Genomic DNA, 25,444 nt, shown 5'->3' with positions numbered 1-25,444 from the left:
TATCCGAATTCAAGACTTCACCTCGCACACCACTCCAAGCACTTCGCCTCCAGAGCATTGAACTGGACAAATCACACCGTACTTGACACCGAAGGAGTCCGTATCCAGGGGCGGCGCACCTGACTGACTTGGGATCTAGACGGCCGCACTTCAACGGCCACCTGCCACCGCCATCTCCAGTTACAGAGACGGCTCCGACAAAAAGACCAGTGACGGTTCTTCCCCAGCAGAGGCAATGACGCCCGAACTGGCAGAAGCACGGAAGTAATCATTCCCGACCTGACAGAAGTCTAGGAGTGAATGCGCGAGGTGGTTATAAAAGGCTCTCCACCCCCCCAAAGAGGAGGTAAGCAAACTTTGCGCTATTTGGTTTTATCTTGCCTTTGAAGGATTCTAACTTGAGCTTCGAAGCCTTTACACCGGGTTCCCCATGGAGCTTCCACATCTCCTCCGTTTCAGGTTCCCTGCCACTAAGTTCAGAGGCAAGGTCGTTGACAGCTAAGACCGGCCGGATTGCGCATCATCAATTGGCGCCGTCTGTGGGAACAACTTCAAAAAGCCTCCCTCCAAACTCTCATAACCTCTTTTCTTCAAAAAACCCAACACTCATGGCATCTTCCAGCAACGCCAGATGTGGCGTGGAGACAAACACCACCGGGGAACAACTTCAAGTCCCCGTGGTGTGCGTTGGACAGTTCACCATCCCCCTTTCGGTGGATGGGATCCCCAGCTTGAATGCGCCACAAGCAGTGGCGCCCATAAACCTTCCTACCACGAGCATCCCCTTTCCTCCCCCTATTGAGACAACCTTTACTGAACCAACTGCCATCCCCCTGGCAGCCAGCCAAAACCGGTTGGACGACCTGATACAGTGCATGCGGGCAATGCAAGCCCAAATGCAACAGTTCTAGCAACACCAGCTTCATCAGCACCAAGTACTGCACAACATCTCCCAGTATCACTATCAACAGCAGTTCCCACAACTACCGCTGAACCAACCACTACTTCCACCTCGGCACCCTGCTTCGAGGCCAGTTAAGGCCCCCTCGTAGGATGGACACCCCCACCAAGGAAAGGCCTCCTGGCCCTAGAACCCCCCTAACAGCCTGGCCTCGTCCCCAGGCTGAAGAGAGAGAAAAATCATCCCCACCTCGCAGCTCGCAGGCGGGTCGGGAACCTCGCCCGCAAGATCGGCACCTCGGCACTCCAAGCCCGAGTTCCCACTCACGGAAAACCGATTTGGCACCCTGGCAGCAAACTACCAGCATTCTGAGCCCATCGAGCTCGGCAACACGGAGGCCAGCAGCGCTAGTACTAGGCCCACTCAACAACGGAGGCGCCGGCGAAGTCGCCGAACTGCCACCCGTGTCTTGTCAGAGCTCAGAGGCAAAGAAGAAACGAGCTCAGATGAGGTAGGAGCTGCCCCGATTCTCTCAATTCCTTCCCCCCTCGCATCAGAACTCCGGGCGGCCCCTTGCCCAGAGATTTCAAGCTCCCACCTTTGGACAAGTATGACGGGTCCTTCGACCCCAACGACCACATTGACGCTTTCCAGTCCCAAATGCACCTCGCCAGGGCCAGCGAATCGTGCATGTGCGTGGCCTTCACCACCACCTTCAGGGGGGTAGCCCGCACTTGGTACAAGAACCTGGCCCTGGCCGAATTCCTCAAGCTCGCAACCGTGGCCGAATTCCTCAAGCTCGCGAACAAGTTCATGAGGACAGAGGAAGAAATCAACCAACGAACCGAAGGCGGGAACGAGAAAAGAAAGAGGGAAGGCGAGCCCTCCAACCTAGTCGACAGAAAAAACCTGGCCCGGGAGCCGAAGCCGAACCAGTCGTTCTGAGCTCCCCTAGCAGTTCGGACGGATTAGACGCCGTTAAACACGAGGCGGACCGAGATCTTAATGACGATCAAGGACGCCCCATATGTGAAGTGGCCACCTCGCCTAAAGGGAAATCCGAACGAGAGAAATAAGATTTTATATTGTAGTTTCCATAGAGACCACGGTCATAATACCGAGCAGTGTAATAATCTCCGGGACGAGATAGAGGGATTCATCCGTCGCGGATACTTAAGAAATTTTGTACAGCATAACAATAATAACAATAAGGCAGGTCGGCAAGGGGAGCACGAAAAGGATGCCCCCGAATCTAGCAGCAGACCTGTCGAACCGTTGCAGTGACAGCCTCCGGAAGAGAGGCCAGTTCGGGGAACCATCCATGTAATTGTGGGAGGTTCAGTGGTAGCAAGGTGTACCTCGGCAGCAGCCCGGACTTCAATTCGCGAAGCGGCCCTCGAGGAACGGAACCCCCCAAAAAGACCAAAGACCGAAGAACCAAATTTCTTCACGTAAGACGACGCGCGAGGGGTCCACTACCCACACGATGACGCCCTTGTCATTAAACTAAGGATCAGCGACTTCGAGGTCAGACGCATACTCGTAGATTCGGGCAGCTCAGCGGACATCCTCTTCAAATCAGCATTTGACCAGCTACAGTTACAGAGGAGCGAGCTGAAGCCCGCGAACACTCCTCTAGTGGGTTTCAGTGGAGAGGAAGTCATGCCCCTCGGAAAAATAACAGTACCTATGGAAGTCGGCACATGGCCTCGTGCGGTCAGACTCAACCATGATTTCCTGGTGGTCGCGACCCCCTCCCCATACAATGCCATAATAGGGCGGCCAATCACGCATATCCTACGGGCGGTGGTCATCACCTACTATTTGGCCATGAAGTTCCCTACAGACTTCGGTGTGGGGGTAGCGCGGGGCGACCAGCTCGAGTCCCGCAAGTGTTATGTTGCCGCCTTGAAGGGAAAAACCAAGGTGGCCGACAACCTTGAACTGGAGTGGCTTGCGGAGCGAGGCGAGGAACGAGCTTCGCCCACAGAGGAAACGGTCGCAGTCCCGACTTCGGCTACGGACCCAGCTCGCACACTACAGATCGGTGCTTCCATCAAGGAACCCCTACGAACCGAACTGGTGAGTTTTTTACTTCAAAATTTAGATATTTTTGCCTGGTCCGCGGCCGACATGCCTGGTATTAGCCCCGGCCTGATAACTCACAAACTTAATACTGACCCTGTAGTCAGACCCGTTAGACAGAAGAAACGCAACTTAGCCCCAGAGCGCTGGAGGGCGGTCGACGAGGAGGTCGAGAAGCTCCTCGCAGCAGACTACATAAGGGAAGTCCATTACCCGAGCTGGGTGGCCAACCCAGTGCTGGTAAAAAAGGCGAACGGCAAGTGGCGCATGTGCGTCGACTACACCGACCTGAACCGAGCTTGCCCGAAAGATTGCTTCCCCCTCCCCAGAATTGACCGCCTAGTGGACGCGACCTCGGGACATGAGTTGCTAAGCTTCCTAGACGCCTAGTCGGGCTACAACCAAATCAGGATGGACTAGTCCGACGAGGAAAAAACCAGCTTCATAACCGAGTTCGGCCTGTACTGCTACAAGGTCCCTTCGGATTAAAAAATGCTGGGGCAACCTTCCAAAGACATGTAAATAGGCTGTTTCGGCCCTTGATTGGCACCAAAATAGAATGTTATGTAGACGACATGGTCCTCAAGACACAGTTTTCACAGGAATTAATACAAGACTTAGATTCTGTCTTCCAAATCCAGCGTTAATTTAGCAAAAAGTTGAACCCTAACAAACGCGTCTTCGGTGTCACCTCGGGCAAATTCTTAGGGTACATTGTCAACCGGCGCGGTATTGAGGCCAACCCGGACAAGATAAAAGCCATCCTAGATATGAGACCACCCCGGAAAGTAAAAGAAGTTCAGAGGCTAAACGGCCGCATAGCCGCTCTAAGCCGCTTCATGTCCAAATCAGCAGACTGCTGCCTACCCTTCTTCAAAGCAATCAAAGGCAAAGGGTTCGAATGGACCCAGGATTGCCAGCTCGCGTTTGACGAGCTAAAAAGTTACCTCGCTAGTGTGCCAACCTTAGCCCGGCCCGAGGAGGGCGAAGTCTTAGAACTGTACCTCTCGGCAAGCGACGAAGTGGTTAGTTCGGTACTAATAAAAGAAACAGACCGGGTCCAGCGACCCATCTATTATGTTAGTAAAATTTTGTTGGGAGCAGAGACAAGGTACCCGCAGATAGAAAAGCTAGCATACGCACTGGTGATAGCAGCTCGGAAACTCCTTCCGTACTTCCAGGCTCACACCGTCATCGTCCTGACTGACAAACCTCTGAGGCAAGTTTTACTCAAACCCGAGGTTTCCGATCGACGGACGAAATGGGCCATCGAACTCAGCGAGTACGACCTCCAGTACAAGCCAAGAACTGCTATTAAGGCCCAAGCCTTGGCAGATTTTATCGCCGAGTGCACGTTTAGCCTCGAAGCCGCTGAGCCGGTCGAGCCCGAGATCCCCAGTTCGGGCGAGCTCGGAGCTCCCAAGCCAATAGAGTCTGAACCCCGTGAAGTAGCGGCCAGAGTAGCATCTCTCCTAGTTAGGCCAAACGCGAACTGGGATGAGGAGCCCTGGATCCTTCACGTAGATGGCTCCTCAAACTAGCAGGGCAGCGGGGCTGGAATAGTGCTACGCGGCCCGAGCGGAACAAAATTGGAATACGCACTACGCTTTGAGTTTGCAGCATCCAACAACGAGGCGGAGTACGAGGCACTGATAGCCGGGCTGAACCTAGCACACAAGGTCGGAGCAAATCACGTAATTATCTGCAGTGATTCTCAGCTCGTGGTCAACCAAGTTACACGCGAGTTCACTATGATTGCATACTTGGCAAAAGTAAAGGTGGCTCTGCTCAACTTCCAATCACACTTCATCAGGCAAATCCCGAGGTCAGAGAACATTGAGGCCGACGCCCTGTCCCGGCTAGCCAGCACGTCACAACGCCAGGAGAACTGTGTACATAGAGGACTTACCTCGGCCCATCATTCTCGATGGGGCAGAAGAGGTCGCTCCCGTCTTTGAAGCAGAGCCGAGCAGGATCGACCCACTCGCGAGCTTCCTGCTAGATGGAACCTTCCCTGCGGACCGCAATGCAGCCAAGAGGGTGCAGTGCCAGGCAGCCAAATATGTCATAATAGACGAACGGTTGTACCGACGATCCTACATGCTCCCCTACTTGCGTTGCTTGCGACCTGCCGAAGCCGAGCTCGTACTCCGCAACACACATGAAGGCCTGTGTGGCGGACACCTGGGGGGCAGAGCCCTCGCTCAAAAGGCACTTCGACAAGGATACTACTGGCCAACGATGATGGCAGAGGCCGTCGAGCTCGTCAAAAAATGCGACAAGTGTCCGAAGCACGCCAATATCCCCCACCAGCCTGCTGCCGACCTCAAGTACCTCACCAGTCCTTGGCCCTTTGCACAATGGGGCATCGACTTTCTGGGGCCATTCCCGCCAGCAATAGGTGGAAGAAAGTTCCTAGTGGTGGCAGTAGATTACTTCACAAAGTGGATAGAAGCTGAACCTCTAGGAACAGTTACAGCCCGAAACATACAGAACTTCTTTTGGAAGAACATAGTATGTCGCTTTGGGCTACCTCGGGTACTGATCTCCGACAACGGCAAACAGTTCGAGGATATCAAGTTCCAAGAATGGTGCCAAAGTATGGGAATTCGTTAGAACTTCACGTCGGTTGCACACCCGCAGGCAAACGGTCAGACATAAGTAATGAACCGAGCCATCCTCCGCGGACTGAAAGCACGACTAGACTGAGCTAAAGGGTTGTGGACGGACGATCTACCACGTGTCCTGTGGGCTCACCGAACCACGAAAAAAACCGCTACGGGAGAGACCCCCTTTAACCTCACCTATGGCACCGAAGCGGTAATCCCGACGGAAATCGAAGTACCTACGCTGCGACTAGAAGAATACGACGAGCAGACAAACGGAGACGAGTTACGCACCAACCTTGACCTACTGAACGAGGTAAGAGACCTCTCGCACATCCGAACTGCGGCCTACCAGGAAAAGGTTGCTCGGTACTATAACGCCAGAGTAAAGAAGAGGAGCTTCCGCGTCGGCGACCTGGTTCTCCGTAAGATCATGGTACCCGAACCCGGCGTGGAAAAACTCTGACCAAATTGGGAAGGACCCTATAGAGTAAAGAAAGCACTCGGGGGGGCATACGAGTTCGAAACCTTAGAGGGAAAACAAGTACCCCGAGCATGGAACATCGTCAACTTAAGGCGATTCTACCTATAGACCACCAAGCAAAGTGGATAAAATCACCACCAAAACAGGCCGCGCGAGTGCGGTAGCCCGGACAGGAAACATATCGGACGTATGATTAGTTCGGCAAATATGCTCAGTTCGGGAGAAAGAACAACCGACACTTAACCAAAAGTCATTCCATTTCAAAAGTAAGGTAGTACATAAAAAAAAAATTTACAAGCCCGGAGCTATTTCTTCATTATCCGAAGGCACTTCAACAATACCCGAAGGCCCCGCCTCGCCCTCGGAGTCTGGCTCACCGTCAGCAGCATTGGCCATCTCTTGAGTTATGCACGAAGTGGATATGGCGCTAATATCGAGCTCGGGGTACGTATTCTGGGTCATCCATCGGCTTAGTTTAAAACCCCTCCTGTATGAATCCACCATCAGATCATCAAAGCCCGGCGAAGCAATGTACTCATCAACAGCCTTCTTCTTGGCATCTTCGATACCTTGAGAAAAGATCTGCATCATCTCCTTGATGTCCTCCTGAAGGTACTCGACCTGATGCTGCAGATCCAGCCTCAAGTCTGCCATGTGCTTCACCACCACTCCCATGGCCTCGGCATCTCTCTGAGACCTCGCCTGCCTGATAAGTGAAAAATGAGTAGTCTCTTCGGCAGCGCGACGAGCCTCTTCGGCAGCTCGCGCCTGTCTCGAGCTCCTCTCCACCTGACCCGCCAAGGCGTGAATAAAAGAATTCACCTACCAAAAGGAACCGAGTGATCAAAAGAACCAATAAAACGAAAGCCAAAGAGCTCTAAAAAGGGGAGAACAATTACCACCATGGCATGGGTAACGGCATGACAGGCCACTTGATGCAGAGGGAGATCAGTCCACGCCGCGACCTCCTCGGGGAAAATAGCCTCCTTAGTCTTTTGAACAGCATGGGTCGGCGACAACACACTCCTGAAATCCCCCGGGGCCCCCGAGCCCGAGGGCCCAGCTGGCGTATGAGCAGACCCAGAGTAAGCAGGTGCACCAGAGTATGTAGGAGCCCCTGTGTAGGTAGTATCAGCATAAGGGCCCTCTGCCGGCTCCTGCATTGGAGGAACTATCTCGGGCTCCCTGGGCAGATCTTCTGGCTAATAATCCGGCACCTCGGGCTCCGCATCCCGGGTCATCTCAGCGCGAGTTCGCTTGGCAACCCGCTTTCTCCTCTTCATGCCTTGGAACAAGTGCCCACCCCGGGTCCCTCGAGAATCCATCACACCTGCGAAAAGAAGTTCGCCATCAGTAAAAAGCAAGAAAGACAGCAAGACAGAATCTCTAAGTGAAGACCCTACCCGAACTCAGGCCGGCCGCAATGAGCTTGGCCTCCGTCAGATACTGTTGACACTTCAGCCCAAGCCGCACCCATTGTCGGAGGCCCTTCGCCGTCTCTTTGTCAAGCGTGACCCCGGAGTCAGGAGCGGCCATCCCCCACCCGGTCTGAAACGGCCACCCCAGCTCACTTCGCCCCCCGAAATAGTCCTGCTTCCATGTTGGGACCTTGTTGGGGAGCTCATGTAAAAGCTTAAAGCCCGGGCAAGGAGACAGGTAGTATGCCCGCCTACGCCCGGGGAGGGGACCCGCTTGCTTCTTAAGCATCAAGATTGAAGAAAAAATCTCCAAGTCCAACGGAAAGCTCTCTTCGCAAAATAAGGAGATTGTCCCCACCAAATTTCGAATGGAGTTCGGGTGAAGCTGGCCGACCGTCACGCCGAAGTGGTTCAAGACTTCGACAAGGAGGGGATGGAAAGGCAATCGCAGCCCCGCGGCGAGCTGCTCCCGGAATATCACGATCTCATCAGGACCGTGTTCCCAAGGAAAGCTACCCGAAGGTATGAAATAAGCGTACTCCCCGGGCAAGTTGTAGTAGGTAATGAGGGATTGGAGCCCCTCGGGCGTCATGGTCGAAGGACCAAACTTGTCTAACATCCGACCCCGACGAGAGGTGGACGCTAAACTACTTGAAGTGCCTCGGCCTACGAGTACGAACTCTTCCTCGAGTTCTACCTCCGGCTCGCTAGAGCTATCGAGGGATGCAACTCGGTTCGTAGAACCTACATTAGACCCGCTGAAAGGACTATCTGAGCCATCCAAGCTAGACATCGGGGAGTGAGATGGGATCTAGGAAAGTACTCACCCGGAAAAAGGCTGTAGACCACAGGAGCTCGGACGAGCGGAAGACCTTGAACGCGAACTGAAAAAAAACCTGGACGCGAACTGGATGCGTGCTGAAACTCGGACACGAGCTCGAGAGGTACAGAAGTGACAACAACTGGGGTCCCCTCCGCTATTTATACTCACAGTGACCGAAAAGCGACGGCTTAGATCAAAGCCAATCCGACGGCCTACAACCGCACTGACCACATGTCCCCTGAGACCGAGACGTGATTGGCGCACGTCTTTCTGAAACTGACAGAGCGCCGGCGCACATCTTTTCAAAACTGATGGAACGCTAGCGCACGTCTCCTCAATAAAAGCGGCAGCGGCACGTCTTTTTCAAATTTGAAAAAACGCCCGCTATCACGCCTCCCAAGTGGCGCGCTTTTTTGAAATTTCGAAATAAAGCGCGCGCCGCCACATCTATCAGCGTTTAGGCAGGCCGGCACGCTTCCCGCCCAATGGACGCTCGAAGAAACCCAAGGAACCCTGACAACGCACCTCGCGCCGTCAGAACCAAGATTCAGAGTGCAGGGCAAATCTGCCTGACACCTTGCGAACTCCCCGCGCCAGGGCAAGACCCTTAGCACAAGGAGTGGGGGGCAATTGATGAAGGAAGATTTGGCCCGACCTCGCAATCATGCCACGTGGCAAAAAACAAGTAGCTCAATACTTAAAGCAGCATACCCATGGTGCAAACGCCAAAGGGATGAGACCAGTAGACCGAACTCCCCTCGAGGAGACCAACTCCCAAAGGGGAGCCCGAACTCCCTACAAGGGGCCCAAACTCCCTAAAAGGAGCCCGACCTCCCTACTAAGAGCCCGAACTCCCTATGAGGAGCCCGAACTCTCCCTTTGGCCCCGAGCCACACAAAGCAGTGACCCGAACTGGTCCGTCTCATGGCAGTTCGGGACACCCCTCTATCCAAACTCAAGACTTCGCCTCGCACACCGCTCCAAGCACTTCGCCTCCAGAGCATTGAACTAGACAAATCACACCATACCTGACACCGAAGGAGTCCGTATCCAAGGGCAGCGCACCTGACTGACTTGGGATCTGACGCTTGACGGCCGCACTTCAACGGCCACCTGCCACCGTTACCTGCCACCGCCATCTCCAGTTACAGAGACGGCTCCGACAAAAAGAGCAGTGACGGTTCTGCCCCAGCAGAGGCACTGACGCCTGAACTGGCAGAAGCACGGAAGTAATCATTCCTAACCTGACAGAAGTTTAGGAATGAGTGCGCGAGGTGGTTATAAAAGGCTCTCCATCCCCCCAAAGAGGAGGTAAGCAAAATTTGCGCTATCTGGTTTTATCTTGCCTTTGAAGGATTCTAACATGAGCTTCGGAGCCTTTACACCGGGTTCCCCCCGGAGCTTCCTTATTTTCTCCGTTTCAGGTTCCCTGCCACTCAGTTCAGAGGCAAAGTCGTTGACAGATAAGACCGGCCGGATTGCGCATCATCAGATACATCGACAAAACCCTCATTCATCTCTCCGATCATCCTCTCCGGAACACCTCATCGGACCAGAAACTTTTACGGAGCAATCCGATCACAACGGAAAAGGGGGACAAATAGAAATCCAACGTAGTTAAATGAAAATCGTCAAAATTTACCAAAATTCGACACTCTAAATAAAACTGATACCTTTCTCTCCGATTATTATATAGGCTTGCTTCGAGTTTGCAAAACAAGCATGGAATAACTTGAAAACACTACTAAAGAAAGTCACTTTTTCCCCCTTTTTTGTTAGTGTTTACAAGAACGGTTAAAGCAAGGTTCGTGAAAGATGTAACGGCGAGGAACGGAGATACGGACATTCAGGCGATGTATAGAAAGATCAATCGCCGGAGTTCTCATTTCTCCGGCGACGAATGGAAGTTTCAGGCAAAGTAATCAGCGTCCGTATAGGAGCAAAAGAGAATGGGCAAAACTATAGAAACATGCAAACTTCATCGTCATTTGACACTTGGTCTTTCTAAGGAATAACAAGTAGACAGGGATGGGATGGGGGTGCTTTTAAAAGGCCACGTGGAATCTCAGTTAGCGTGGGTTTTGAAAGCTAACGTTATCAAACGTTTCAAACAACCTCACTCGCATGCTTCAAACATTTAGACGAATTAGAGGACGGGTGCGAGAATGGTGCCATGACTGAAGCTGCCTGACTGAAGCCGGACTCCGCCCGAACACTACCCATGATATTATTAGTAGTTAGATGATATCTGTGTTGTGGAAATGAATTTAATACTAAGTTTGCTGCACTTTTTTTTTGGAAAATTCTCAAAAATTCACTATAAGTTTTCAGCATTTTTCTTAAATTCATTATAATTTTTTAAAACATCTAAAATTCACCATGTCATTAACTTGACGTTAAAGAGACTAAAGGCTGTTAATATATTATCATTTTGACGTTCATAGAAAAATATAAAACATATACATATATTTTAATATTTAGACATGAAAAAAGGAAAAAGTTCAAAAAAATATTTTCAAATATAAAATATATAAAAACATAGAAATTACAAAAAATATAAAAAATAATAGAAATTGCACACAAAATAAAAAATTATTTTCAAATTATAGAAAATATAGAAATTGAAAAGCAAAATCAGAAAATAAAAGTTGTAAAAAAACACCAATAATTATAGAAAAACACAGACATTGCAAATAAATACCAAAAAAAACAATAAATTTTATAGATGGTAGAAAATAGAAAAATGTAAAAAAAAACAGAAATTATAACAAAACAATAAAAATGTAAAAAAAAACCAAGAAATTTGAAAAATGAAAAAGACCCTTTTCCTCTAACTCGCCATTCAAGGGTGATTTGGTTATAAAAGTTGTTATTTATGCTGATGTGGACACCTCTGTTAAGAAACATTAACAGTGCACTAACGGAAGGTGAGTTTTGGAAAATAAAAACTCACTCACATGGTGAGTTTTAGACGTTTTGAAAAATTGTGATGAATTTAAGAGAAATGCTGAAAACTCATTGTGAGTTTTTGACAATTTCCCTTTTTTTTTCTTTTGAAATGGTCTGGTGTGCTTGCAACCAAAAGCTTTTAAACGATAAATCCACTTCTTCTATTCATTGGCTTATTTCTAAAATTTTTTTGGGCTATTATACAATGGGAAAACAAGCATTCAGACCGGACTGTTTCATTTGTTGTTCCTCTTCATAATATCTTTAAGACTTTACAGCACCCTAAACCAAGGTTTTTAAAAACGAACTGGAAACAGAATCAGTTAGGGGACCGGTTTCTGGTTAATCGGTTCAATCGTCCAGGTCGAATGGTTCAACCCGTGACATCATAAATAAATTAAAAATAAAAATATATTTATAAATAATAAAAAATAGTATAAAATTAAATAAAAAATAGAAAAAAAATACAGTAAAATACAATAAATAAAACTATCTAAATAAAAAGTAATATAGTGCAAAATACATAAAAGTATAAAAATAAAATACGGAAAATTTTTAAAAAATATAAAAAAACACAAAAATTAAAAAATACAAAAAAATAAAACCATAAAACTTCAATAGTAAATCTCTCTCTCTCTCTCTCTCTCTCTCTCTCTCTCTCTTCTCTCTCTCTCTCTCTCTCGTTGGATGGTGGAGTACTCCATCTATTTCCTCTGAAGCAAGAAACAAAGCAGCCTCTGCTATATGGGCAGGCTTTAACACAGTGCCCTTCAAGTTGCAAGCCAATGGGGTAGCAACTCCGAAAGGGGAGATGTAGTTGACCCTGATGCCATGAGCCCCAGCTCACTACAGGCTAATCTGACCAGCCCCACCAATGCATGCTTAGAAATGGTGTATGAACGAGGAGCAGAGCCACTCAAGGTCGTTGCCATAGTTTCAATGCAGACGATTGAGCCGCCTCTCCACCATAGCTCAATCTTCGTGCTTAATCGTTGATGCCACCCCTTGCACATTAATGAGCATGGTGTTGTCGAACTCTTCCATATACATCTCTAGAATGCTACTTAGAGGACCCAAGATCCCTGTTGATTGACGCATGTGATTGACGCTGCAAGTGGTTGCAACTGTTACTGCCACTAAAAACCCTCACCCGTTGCAAACTCGCCGACCACCGCTGCAAATTTAGTCGCAGGCAAGCTAGCTGTTCGCCGCTGCAAGTGCTAGCCGCCGCAAGGCCCGCCAACTCTTACTACTGGCTGCAAGTTCTGCCCACTGCCTGCAAGTTCGTCGTCGTCGGTCACCGTCGGACGTTGGAGGTACTAGCCGCCGCATGTGGTCGGTTGGGTGTGAGGGTTGAGAGGAGGGAACTCAAGAAACCCTAAAGCTAAAGGGACTAAACATTCGACTAGGTTGGGGAGAAGGTATTTTATTTTTTGTTTTATTTTATTTAAAACATTGAAAATAAAAGGGTAACCCGCAAACCGCTGCCCGGGTTGAACGGTTTAGCTGTCCGACTACCCGGGTTTGCGATTTTCTGACTTCTTCAATGATTTTTAGAAATTTCCGGTTTTTAGTAAAACTGGACCCGAGGGGCTAACTGGTTACCGATTTTTCCAGTCTGACCATCCGGTCCAGTCCGATTTTGAAAACCATGCCCTAAACCCCTAATTTGCCTCAGTATGGTGTCTTCCATAATTGGGGTACTATTAACCCAGCGAGAAGCTTTTGTATGTTTCTCTCTTGATTGTCGCTTTGTTGGTGCAAGAGGAGATTGTTTTGAATCTCATGGTTTAGCTAAGAAAGCTGAACTTATGGCTGTTCTAAAAGCACTATTAAAGGCCAAGCAGGAACGCTGGTTTAATGTTTATTATCTACTCTAATGCTTTGGCTGTCATTTTCAGCCTTGAAGGTGGGCAACAATGATCTTTCTTGACAGCCTTTTTCATTTTTTTTCCTTTGGATAAAGTAAAATATTTAGGCTCAGTTTGGATTAATGGAAGGAGTACAAGTGCAATACCTTATATTTTGTATTTATTTGTACGTTTTTCAAATTGAACTTTAGAATGTATTTTGTAGTGTGGGATGAGAAATTGGTGGGTGTAGATTGGTCCACACCACACTCTGTGGCAAGAACCAATCCATACTATACCAAAGTTCACAGTTGTTCTGAACTGTGGACAAATTGTGTGGATTGGACTAGTCCACACCCAAAGTGGAGTTCTGTAGGTGCCACACTTTTTGATTCCATGTATTTCATATATATTTTATGAATGATTAAAGAGTTGATCATAAATGTCTACTTTTTTCATTTTATATGATAAATAAATTAAAAAAGGCATCGGTAAATTAATATTAACTAATAAATATTAATTTTAATAAAAAAGATAGTAAAATAATTAAAAAATAAAAAAATTATTTTATTGATAAAATATTAAATAAATTAAAATTAAAAATAAAAAAAAAAAGTATGTAGAAGAGATGTATTGTATCAAAATTGAGTGTAAAAAAAGGGGGTTCGAAGACTTGATACTGGAGAAACTTATAACTAATCAACTGGAATCATAAAAGTGGTAATCAATCAAGTGATCAATTTTCATCAAAGCTCATGGGGGTTTTGATTTGTTAAAGCCTTTCTAATATCATATCATGTCTTTCTGACATCATAGATTTCTCAAAAAGAAGAAAACAAATCTCCTCTTTGAGTTGTTGAACCCCCAAGACCCCCCAATCCTTACTCTTATCTTAACCTAATCCCTGATTTGGGGTTGGGAGTTGGCCAATTTGTTTTCACTTCCTTTTCCTAAAATTAATCTTCTCATTTCTAACTTAGAATCAATAGTCTTTGTTCTTTTCCTTTTTCTTTTTGTAAAGAAGAACGGCATTAATTAAAGGCCAAAGAAAAAGCAACAAAGAACGCCAACAAGGCCACAGACCAGAAATCAATGGTTCTAAGTTTAATTCACTTCAGCATTATTATATAATCAAAGGCATAAGTATGGTTATGGTGCTCTATGCGGATTTAGTCCTCACAGAAATGGTCCCACCATGTCTTCACAACATTTGCAGCCGTGCATTAGTAATATCTCCATGCTATGTTTTATTAACAGGAAGATTTGAGTGAAATCCATCACTTCAGTCATATTATACTCATGTTATACTTGAAAATTATTGCCTGGCTTTAAACTTAAAACTGTTAATGTATAGATATATTAATAAATAGACATGTTCATGGGCTGTGCTCGGGTTTGGTTTTTGCAAAAATTTAAATGGGGCTTAGCACAGTATAAGTCTGACCCGTGAACAGATCTATTAATAAATACATAACTACACAAATGGGTATATATACATATATACATACATACATGCATGTTATGTTCAAGTTGTATTGGGCCATATTGCATTAGGGGATGTAATTTGAATGGATTCCATTTGAGCATTTGTTAAAATTAGAATTATTTTTTTCAAAACCGGACCAGATTAGACGGGTGGATCAGAAAAACTGGGAACTTGTCATATGACCAGTTTTGTTTTACCCCAAAACTGCTATTTAGCCAAAAATCGTTGATTTGATCAGCAAACCACTGACCCAAGCAGTCAAACCATCGAAAACTTTGATCCGGGAATGGTTTTTAGCCATTTTTGGGTTTTTTTTAATTTTTAATTTTTTTTTTGAGTGGGCCGTCTGTTCGAATCAGACGGTGGAACCGTTCAACCCAGAAACTAATATCGTAGATGTGACAAGTGACAACCAATCACTTGCATTCATGGGTTTCAAAACCAGACCGGACCGGACGGTCCGACCGAAAAAACTGAGAACTGGTCACTTGACTAGTTCCGTTTTTCCCCAAAACCGTTAATTTTGATCAGCAAACCACTGAACTAGCTGATTAATCGTTCAAATGGTTTTAACTGTTTTCCAAATTTTTTATTTTTTTGTCAAAATGGGCCGACCGTTCAGTCCGTTCGAACTGGTACACAGACCCCAGACCGATTCGATTTTAAAAACCATGCTTGCATTTATCAAAATTCACGAAGACATTTTATTTATCAAAGCTCTTCCGGTATCATGTCTACCCAGCAGCATAAAATTTTCCATATGATTGTAAAACAAAGTTATGACTAATAAGCTACTGAGTAACACGACTAATTAAAAAGTGTAATAACTTCTTACGGAAGAGTGACATCCTTTAACACCAGCCCGTGTTACGTACGGGTCCCTCTTACTATTTACTAAAATCAAATGGATTGCGGGTCACCCGATTTAAGTTTTACCACAAGATCCGAAGCGAAATCCCGGGGGACACGGCATGTAAAGCGTACTAATAACTAATCTGGTAGCCGTATTCGGTATTCAGGCAGGCTTTTAAATCCGCTGAACTGCCCGACAGCCAGCAGGGCAGGACCGCGGCAGCCAGCGAGCCAGGAGTCCATTCCGATTTCTGACACGAATCGAACGTTTAAAGAGTCACAATTGTCTGAGGAAAAGCGGGGTAAATCAAGTCAAGAAAAATAAAGATTCTTTGAGAAAGTAAAAAAGTAAAAACACAAGAAATCCGATGGGCGCCCGCGCCTCCTAATCACCTAAACCCAGATGTAAGACGAAAGTTAAAATCTTAAATCTACGCTGTCGGAAAGACATGATAGGGCCATAGGGGAAGGGCTTTTGACCGAGATCAAAATCCGTAATTTGATAAATAATCACACTATTGATTATCAGTTTTAGGATACTAGTTGATCTAACGAGTTTTTTCGCTATCATAGCCGAATCTTGCCACGTGGACTTATTACCTAAAAATACGAACATTGCCACGTGTACGCCCGTGATTGATTGTGTAGCCAGGTTCGCCACGCCAGTATTCTCAGCAGATCGTCCCCGCTCTCTTTTTCGCTTGAATGGTGTGTTGCTTTCAGGAAATTCCGTCTCCTTCTCGTTCTCGACTTCTTCCGCCCTTGCATCGCTCGTCAAGCTCCAAGCGCACAACGACAACATCTCCCTCTCTTTCTCTCTCTGCCCTTAGAGAGGACCTGAACAAACATCTTCTAATGGTTCTAATGGCGTTTCGCGTTTTCCTCTCGTTTTCTCTGTTTGTTCTCATCTCAGTTCCCAACATTGCTCATTCATCCCTCGACGTCTCAGGGTTGTTAACACCTCCCTCCTTCCCTCCTTCTCTCTCTCTCTCTCTCTCCCTGAAAATTGCAAACAAATTTGGTAGTCACATTTGGTTTTGTTTTTCTTTGCAGTAATGGATTGGTGCTCCGATTGAAGAGCGACTCTCCTTCCTATGGTTTTGATAAAAAACGCGTTATCCAACTCTCTTGGCGTCCCAGGTCTTTATCTTTTGCCTCTGTGTGTATTTTATTTATTTCGTATGTTGTTATTCTTTAAGCATGAATTTATTCTAGCGATTGATCTTGATTTTGTGATACCTGCATCTCTGCAGGGCATTCATATATAAGAATTTTTTATCGGAAGAGGAGTGTGATCACCTCATTTCTATGGTGAGTGGAAATCATCTATTATATTTTCTCTATTTCTCTTCTCTTTCTCTTATTTTCTATATCATTTGGACCCCCGGTTAATTCCAAAACTGTCATCGCCGATCCTCTGTTTTTTTCTTTCCTTTTCTTTTTTTATCTTTTCATTTCTTCTGTGGAGAAATAGGCGAGAGGCAAGCTAGAAAAGTCAATGGTGGCGGATGATGGCTCTGGAGAGAGCATAGCGAGTGAAGTTCGGACGAGCTCTGGCATGTTTCTTGAGAAAAAGCAGGTCAGTGGCTTTCCTGTGTTCAAACTGTGGAATTATTTCTATTGCAATTCCTGTTCTATGTTACTTGATTTTGTAAGGTTAATCTTATCTCTCTGCAAATAAATTTCTTAAACCGATGTCATATTTGCAATAAGCCTTATGCAGTGGCACTTTGTTCTCTCAGAGAGAATAACAGGCACAATTCTGCCTGTGTACGAGAGAGACCCTTCGTATGTGCGCCAAATTTACCCAACAAATTTTTTAACAAAAAATGAAGACATTAATTTACCCATTTAATAATTTCTTTACTTGCCAATGGAGGAATTGAGGAAGCATGATATGCATTGAATGCCTGATGAATGATGAAATGAAATGGATCCATAACTTTCATATCCACTCCTGTACAGATCCTTGAACTCATAAAAGAACACCAAAGATTGGGCCTTTGAGGAGTATCTCTTTTGAAGCTAACATGATTTTGCTCCCCTGACTCCATTGATACGGGCACTTCCAAGCCAAACTTCATTTCCATAAAGGATTCTCAGAAATCAAATGAAATGGAATCCTCTGATTTGAACATGTTTTTATCCTTAGATAGCATAATTCCATTATCTATAAGATTTGTAAAAATGCGTCTCTATTTTACATGACATTAGCATTCAGATAGTGTTTTAAATGTCACACCTTTGTAAGTGATAGACTTCCTCCTTTGTAAGCTCTTTGGGGTTTCCCCCTATTTTGCACATCCTCTCATGTACTCCTTTTTCTTTTAATGAATCCCCTGACTCCATTGATACGGGCACTTCCAAGCCAAACTTCATTTCCATAAAGGATTCTCAGAAATTAAATGAAATGGAATCCTCTGATTTGAACATGTTTTTACCCTTAGATAGCATAATTCCATTATATATAAGATTTGTAAAAATGCGTCTCTATTTTACATGACATTAGCATTCAGATAGTGTTTTAAATGTCACACCTTTGTAAGTGATAGAATTCCTCCTTTGTAAGCTCTTTGGGGTTTCCCCCTATTTTGCACATCCTCTCATGTACTCCTTTTTCTTTTAATGAAATTTGGTTAAACTTCCCTCAAAAAAAAAAAAAAAATGGCACACCTTAGGCATGTTTAGGCAAATAGGCTAGTGCATTTTAATTTTTAAGACATGTGTGGATGTGCCTTGCTTGAACCCAGGCAATGCCTTTTTCTAAAGGCACTTGCCTGGGATGAGGTGTGCGAGTCGATCCAAGATCTTTCCTTCTATAGGTTTTCTGTTCGGGTTATTTTTTATGCATTCTTAACGTTTTACACCTATGTTATGGTTATTAACTTCTAATTACCTTTTATTGGTGCTTGTTCACTAGTGATGGCCTATCAACTTTTAAAAGAAACAAAAATAAAGGCCTTTGGAATATATAAAGTCCTGGTCATTATGGATAGGATCTAAAATATCAGAATTTCCACTAAAGAAGCAACAATACAACTGATCAACATTTATTTTTTGTGGTTATAGGTAATATCAATATTATGATTGCCTATTCTTCATTTTAGGTTGGTAACTGAATGGTTAATTCTTGTTGCAGTGATGATTAGGACTCCAAATTGGGCTTCTACTGAGATGACTTTGTGTGCAAATTTCTTAACATAGATTTCCTTCCACCTTATGGAGAAGTTGTGGCTATGTCATTTATAAAAATTTGCAGCACAAATTTATTGATATGGGGCTTCAGTTTATACCGTTAGGTGTATGAGAGCACCTGCTTCTTTGAGGGGCAGCTAGAACTAAACAGGGCTACTGGGGGGATGACATCTTATTCTGATGTTAGTGGTGACTAATACATGTGCAGAGACCTTTCAGCCATTAAATCTTAAGGCCGCAATTTCTTGCTTTTTGTACTTGGCTTTATCTTGCTACAGATAAGTTTCCTACTGATGATCATGGATAAAGGAGCTCCATAAGCAAAATTCCACTTGCTTTATGAGGGGAATCACCAATTAGGCAATCTCTACCCTCAAACTATCAGTAGCTTTTGCAGAAATAAAAGTGCTGAGATTGATACAGATCTTCCCCAGTTCCAATCAACTTCTCGAAATGAAGTAAACTGTAAACTTAGCATTGTCAAATGATTTATGACTGAACTCCAGCTCTCTCTGAGTGCAGATAATCTTTCTTTGGTATTTTCAGGATGGTTTCATACATCAACCATGAAACTAATGTAGCATTGAGCCATTGACATGATGTATACCATTTTTATTATTATTCCTTTCTTAATCTAACAACAAAAAGATAGGAAACATTCCATTGCATTGTCAGGCCATCTAGTATAGTTCTGACATTCGTGAAGAATAATGTGGCTTAGATTTTATAAATCTTAGGAAGCTTATATATTTTTTCACTTTGCCTTTGAAGGATGAAATTGTTGCAAGTATCGAGGCCAGGATTGCTGCTTGGACCTTCCTTCCAGAAGGTAGCATTATTGCAAATTCTTCTTGTAGCTTCAGAAATTCTCCAACCTTATTTTGAACATTTGGTGATCAGAAAATGGGGAGTCCATGCAAATACTGCATTACGAGCTTGGCCAGAAGTATGAGCCCCATTTCGATTATTTTCATGACAAGGTCAATCAAGAGATGGGAGGGCACCGAGTTGCTACAGTACTAATGTACTTATCAAATGTCAGTAAAGGTGGAGAAACAGTATTTCCTGATGCAGAGGTACGGCAGTTCTTAACCCCATGACTCATTTTGATATACATTGTGCCATTAACACTGCATTTATCATTTGCAGAACAAAATGTTGCAAGAAAAGGATGACAGCTGGTCTGATTGTGCCAAGAATGGATATGCAGGTATGCAATCTTGAACTAAAAAATGAGTTTTCTTGTTAGTGCTTATACCTTTACCTACTTTTTTAGGAGCTTTTCTGAAAAAAAAAAAATCTTCTGACATTTTATGACACAGGATACTGAGATGCCTGTGTATGGGTTTTTATGTCATGTCAGACACTTCAATTTTTTGTCCCACTTCTATGTCCAACACGATGTCCACCCATATCCTTACTTATCTGTATACCATAGTTTATGACATACATAATGAAGGGGATAGAAGAGAAAAAACCTTCGACACATCTAATAATTTAGAGATCTGAAAATGCTTTAGGGAGTAGAGGGAGAAGGGAAGAAAAAATGTCAAGTCCTCCTACTTGACAGATGCCTGAAGTTTGGGAAACTGAAAGGCATACTACAATTTTCAAGTGAGTAGAATTGAAAAAATGTTCCACTACTGTCCTGTCTTGCATTTATATGTGGCAAATGCAGTCTGTTGAACACAGCCTCTATCATGTCTGAACCAACAATCTGATGCATTGGATGCATGGAAATAGAATTCCTATATTCAATCTTGAATAGTTGGATGGGGTTTCATTTAGTTTAACTGAGTATTTTAATGCATTATTTGAACATATATAATACCATCTGCTAATATATCCGTGTTTGATTCAAATGACAGTAAAACCAATCAAGGGCGATGCTTTGCTGTTTTTCAGTCTCCATCCAAATGCAACCACTGATACAAGGAGCTTGCATGGTAGTTGCCCTGTCATTGAGGGTGAGAAGTGGTCTGCGACCAAGTGGATTCATGTGAGATCCTTTGATAAACCATTGGCAACCGAAGAATGTGTTGACAAGAATGCCAATTGCCCAAGATGGGCTGCTATTGGTGAGTGTGAAAAGAACCCCATTTATATGGTGGGTTCTGAGGACTCTTACGGATATTGTAGGCAGAGTTGCAATGTATGTTAACATCAAGGTTTTGGTTTGTTTTCTCAAGTTTTGTATCTAGAGTAGGGATTTTTCCTAGGTTGTATATAATATTTGAATCTGTCTAAGTTACATGGGTTGAACTTAAAACAGTTGTTACCTGCCAAATATAGACACATCACAGCCTGGTTGTACGTGATTGTGCAATGTAACTATACAATTGAACCATTGAGTGAAATAGCTGGATGTATGTTTTTTTAATTGGATGGGAGTTGGAACAGAAGACATGGTTTATTGCTCAAAAGTTTAAGATAAAGGTGCATGGAAGTCTACCCATCATCAATACTACATATGGTTGATCCTTTTATCAATTGTTATAAATTAATAGATGCTATTTGAATGTTAAAAGCGAGTGACTTGTTTGAAAATTGCTATTTTACTTGTACGTAAAATGGTTGTGAGAAATGAACATTTTCCAAAAGAATAATCGAGTTGAGATTGATCCTCTGGATTCATAACTTGAAACATATATATTAATTATTTAAGTTTGTTTTCCAAGCCAAGTGAAACACTAGAAAAAAAATAATGAACATTATTTATTTTCCTATTGAGTATCTTTTTCCAAGGAAATTATTCATTTTCCTTCATCTTATTTGCTGGGACCACCGGTAAACCATAACTAATTCTTTCACTAAAATCTAGGGGTAGCATTGCATGGGCCTGTCCGGGCATTATATAATATATCCATAAAATATATGCTACAATTTATATTAAGGAAAATCTATGCTGCCAAATGATTACAGAAAGGTTTTGACCAACCAACCCCCCTATGAATTTTGAAATATTATATGATATAGGCCTGCTTGATTCGTGGGAACGGTGGAATCAGAATTCCAATTCCAACTGCTTGGTTGGGCGGAATCAGAATTTCATTCCCATTTCTGGTGGAATAGTCATTCCCTCCCATTCCAGTTAATTTTAATTTTGAGAGATTTCGATTATGATTTCAACTGTGAACCAAACGGACTCTAGACTAAATTTATGTATGCATAAAATATGTGTTATATAAATAAATTGCAGATCGGGTTGAGCCAAGGTCAGTACTGAACACAAAACCTACGCCCAAACCCAGAATTTTTTAGCTTTTCAGACTGGGTTGAAAATGATCGCCCCTACTAGCATCCTGCAGGTTATGCTGGGCCATGCATGTTTTATATGGGCAACTCAAATGGTGAATCCAAACATGGCCCTTAGCCCAAGATATTGAATTTGAATGTAACTGTAGTAGAGATTCGTAGTGCTTATGTTAAGAAAACATTGGAGAGAAGCCAGTAGCCGACAGATGGCTTTCTTTAAACAATCCTGACGACTGTGAGATCCTTCATGCAATCCGAAAAAACAATTAAACAAATGTCAGTCCTCGAAGTGCCCAAGAAGCCAATGACAGACCGAAGCTCTACAACAAGGGGAAGTTTTAAACTAACACTAGAACTCCTTCAACCTATTAACATGGAAGTTTCAACTCTTCAGCTCTGAACTTTTCAACTTTCAATGAATCTTCTAATGGCTCTGGTAAATAGGCAACCTATAAAAGAAAAGGAAAAAGGAATTAAAAACGAAGGGAGTCAGTCAGGTCTGGGACACTGATTCAAGGACCACTGACCACTCTACCGAGACAACCCACAAACAGTTTACTCGACGACTTCAAGCCAAAGGCCGGGGATCACCATCCGTATACCATTGTCGTTCAGTACTCCAAGTCCAACCTGATAGAGGCAGATATTCCTCTGGAGTCTTCAGTCTAGGCTGTGGTCTACCTACAAGTTGGATCACCATAGAATCATAGATCTCTATGGTTTTAAATATTGGTCAAATTTCATTTCTTTTTGTGATTCCTCAGAAAAATAAACAGACAGACCTGCATCACGTTATTCCCTTCCTACCCAACGGCATTAGTCAGACAGTTTTGTGCTTTTGACACTGTAAAAAGGAAAAGAACAATGAAAAAAAGAGAAAGCAAAATGAAAATCTTTGACCATCACATTTTCTCTCTCTGCCTCTCCGTTTCTTTTGTTTAATATAATTTAATAATCTTCTGCACCATTTTCATCAATAGGCCCAACTGAATTCTCTCTTACTATCTTGCTGTCTAAATACACAACACTAACAGTGAGGTATCGCCAAGAAGGAAGCCTCCTTCCATTGCAGACAGAGATGGGTAGTAAGCAGCTGTCATGGATTCATCTTATCTTCATTGTCCTAAACGTTGGAGAGTGCAAGAGGATGGTGGGCGAAGCGTGTGACCCACAAGATTTGATGGGCCTGACCAGTTTCAGGGCGGGAATCCATGTCGACGTCTCCGGTCGACTGCAGAAGTGGGTGGGTCACAACTGCTGCAAGTGGGAAGGTGTCTACTGCAACAACAAGACTGGGAGAGTGACTGAAATCCGGCTTCCAGGTTTCATCTCCACGAACGACTTCATCGTTCAAACCAGCATGGAAGGCCGGTTATCTCCTTCCATAACTCTTCTCACTTCTCTTCAAGTCATCGACCTTGGTGGGCTCATTGGTCTCGCCGGAACCATCCCACCGTTGATCGGTAACCACCTGAGGAAGCTCCGGAAACTCTATCTCTACTGCAACAACCTCGGCGGCCCTGTCCCAGAAAGCATCGGTAAGCTCTCGAGACTCGAAGAACTTCACTTGCACGAGAATAAGTTATCTGGGTCTATCCCCGCAAGCGTTGGGAGGCTCCAAAATCTCAACAGACTTCTTTTATATTCAAACAGGTTTTCAGGTCCCATTCCTGAGTCTATTACCAACCTAAAGAATTTATTGACTTTGGATCTTCATGGCAATTCTCTATCAGGGAAAATACCTGAGAAAATAGGGGCATTACAGGTCTTACAAGAACTAGACCTTTCAGACAATCTGTTGAATGGGAAGCTGCCTCTGTCTTTAACCAACTTAACTGCAGTTTCAGTTCTGTATTTGGATACAAACTTGCTTGAGGGAGAAATCCCATTCCCTTCAAGCTCTGCACAAATGCCTTCACTTAGCTTCCTCAGACTCCATGATAATCGTCTAAGTGGTAGAATACAACCCACCATAGGGAATCTGGTTTCACTCCAAAGAATTTCATTAGCCAATAACAGGCTTGAGGGGTCTATTCCTGCAACTCTGGGAAACCTGTTAGATTTGACAGAGATCAATCTCAATGTAAACAAGTTATCAGGCCAGATACCCCAGTCGATTGGTCGACTCTCTCGGTTAATGTTCTTGAGCCTGTCTAACAATTTGATTGAAGGACAACTGCCCCATGAACTGTCTTCCCTCCAAAACCTTCAAGCCCTTGATCTTTCCTTCAACCGTTTAAATCTCTCGCCCATTCCTAAATGGCTGGGGGAAATACCCTCCCTTTGCCGGATATCGTTGGCAGGGTTAGGAATCCAAGGAGAAGTTCCCGATTTCTTCCGAACAACTCCGAGTCCAATACTTGAGTTAGACTTATCATCCAACCATCTGACCGGAAGTATTCCAGAGTGGTTGGGTGGCCTAACCAGGCTCTACTCGTTGAATCTCTCAAGGAATTCATTAGTTTCAAAGATCCCCGACACCATCACAAGCTTACAAGACCTGGGTGTGCTCGATCTTCACTCAAATAAGTTAACAGGATCCATCGTTGAGGTTTTCAAGATTGGCAGCAGGTTCCCTGAAGGATCACTGACTTACGTCGATCTTTCTCACAACAACTTCTCCGGGACAATCGAGCAAGTTGGAGTAGGAGCACAATGTAGCATAAAATATCTCAACTTGTCACGTAACTATTTGACAGGAAGATTGCCAATGTCTGTAGGGAAATTGGGTTCAATGCGGGGTTTGGATTTAAGCTACAATGAGCTGGGTTTCACATTGCCAGATTCTCTGGCCAATGTAACCCCATTAGAGAAGTTGAAGCTTCAGAGAAACAGATTTTCAGGTCAGATACCAAATGGGTTATTGAAGCTGAAAGAGCTGAAAGAGTTGGATTTGTCAGATAATCTTCTAGTGGGAAAAATACCAACCGGCAAGCCTTTGAGTGATTTTCCTTGGAGTTCTTATTCTGGAAATAGAGGACTGTGTGGGAAGCCTCTTTCTCCATGCAAATCTTGAACTTTGAATATTTATTCTTCAAGCTTATTTACATTAAACTAGTGTAAGATTGGTTTGTTTGGAAATCTCACATTTTTCTGGAAAAAGAAATTGTTAATTAACCAACAGAGGAGGAGATTTCTGGGTTATTTGAAACCTATGCAAGAACTGATTTTATCGATCAAAATTCTATTGTTTAACAACTCTCTTGGGCTGAAAAGTTTTGCTAAAAAATATTTCACAGATGAAGCCCCAGTGGATGAAAGGTCTTGACTGCAGCAATTATTATTTTGTTACATTATTTCAGCGCAAGCCTACCACTAGCTTCATCATCAAAAGCATTGGTTTTGTGGTCTTGTAATGATCTCAACACTCATAATTAAGGGCGACCACTGAGCCCAACATTTTTATGACCCGACTCACACTAGTCCACTAAGCTCACTCAATTGAAATGCATTTGAGAAACATCAGGAAATTAAAAATGGTGGAATAATAATTAACATATGTTTGGATCGATACCGTAAGAAAAATACATAGATCTTACA

At 44.1% G+C, this 25,444-nt stretch overlaps 2 protein-coding genes across 2 annotated transcripts; both read left to right on the top strand.

Annotated features, from left to right (window-relative positions):
• The first annotated feature begins 16,144 nt into the window (after nucleotides 1-16,144).
• On the top strand, nucleotides 16,145-21,072 carry LOC104608029 (putative prolyl 4-hydroxylase 7). Its single transcript, XM_010273874.3, has 8 exons — nucleotides 16,145-16,404; nucleotides 16,508-16,594; nucleotides 16,708-16,765; nucleotides 16,929-17,033; nucleotides 19,421-19,478; nucleotides 19,550-19,725; nucleotides 19,799-19,859; nucleotides 20,518-21,072. Exons 1-8 carry the CDS (start codon nucleotides 16,160-16,162, stop codon nucleotides 20,808-20,810), a joined length of 1,083 nt encoding a protein of 360 aa, XP_010272176.2. The 5' UTR covers nucleotides 16,145-16,159; the 3' UTR covers nucleotides 20,811-21,072.
• Nucleotides 21,073-22,369: 1,297 nt separating this feature from the next.
• On the top strand, nucleotides 22,370-24,958 carry LOC104608028 (uncharacterized). The gene has a single exon (XM_010273872.3). The coding sequence runs from the start codon at nucleotides 22,983-22,985 to the stop codon at nucleotides 24,918-24,920; it is 1,938 nt and encodes a 645-aa protein (XP_010272174.1). The 5' UTR covers nucleotides 22,370-22,982; the 3' UTR covers nucleotides 24,921-24,958.
• The last annotated feature ends 486 nt before the right edge of the window (nucleotides 24,959-25,444 follow it).

The sequence above is a fragment of the Nelumbo nucifera genome, chromosome 4 (genome assembly GCF_055504915.1).
Source record: "Nelumbo nucifera cultivar China Antique chromosome 4, China Antique-T2T, whole genome shotgun sequence".
In the NCBI taxonomy this organism is placed as follows: domain Eukaryota; kingdom Viridiplantae; phylum Streptophyta; class Magnoliopsida; order Proteales; family Nelumbonaceae; genus Nelumbo; species Nelumbo nucifera.
Note: the sequence above shows the minus strand (reverse complement) of the source record. Positions and strands in the feature narration are given on the sequence as shown.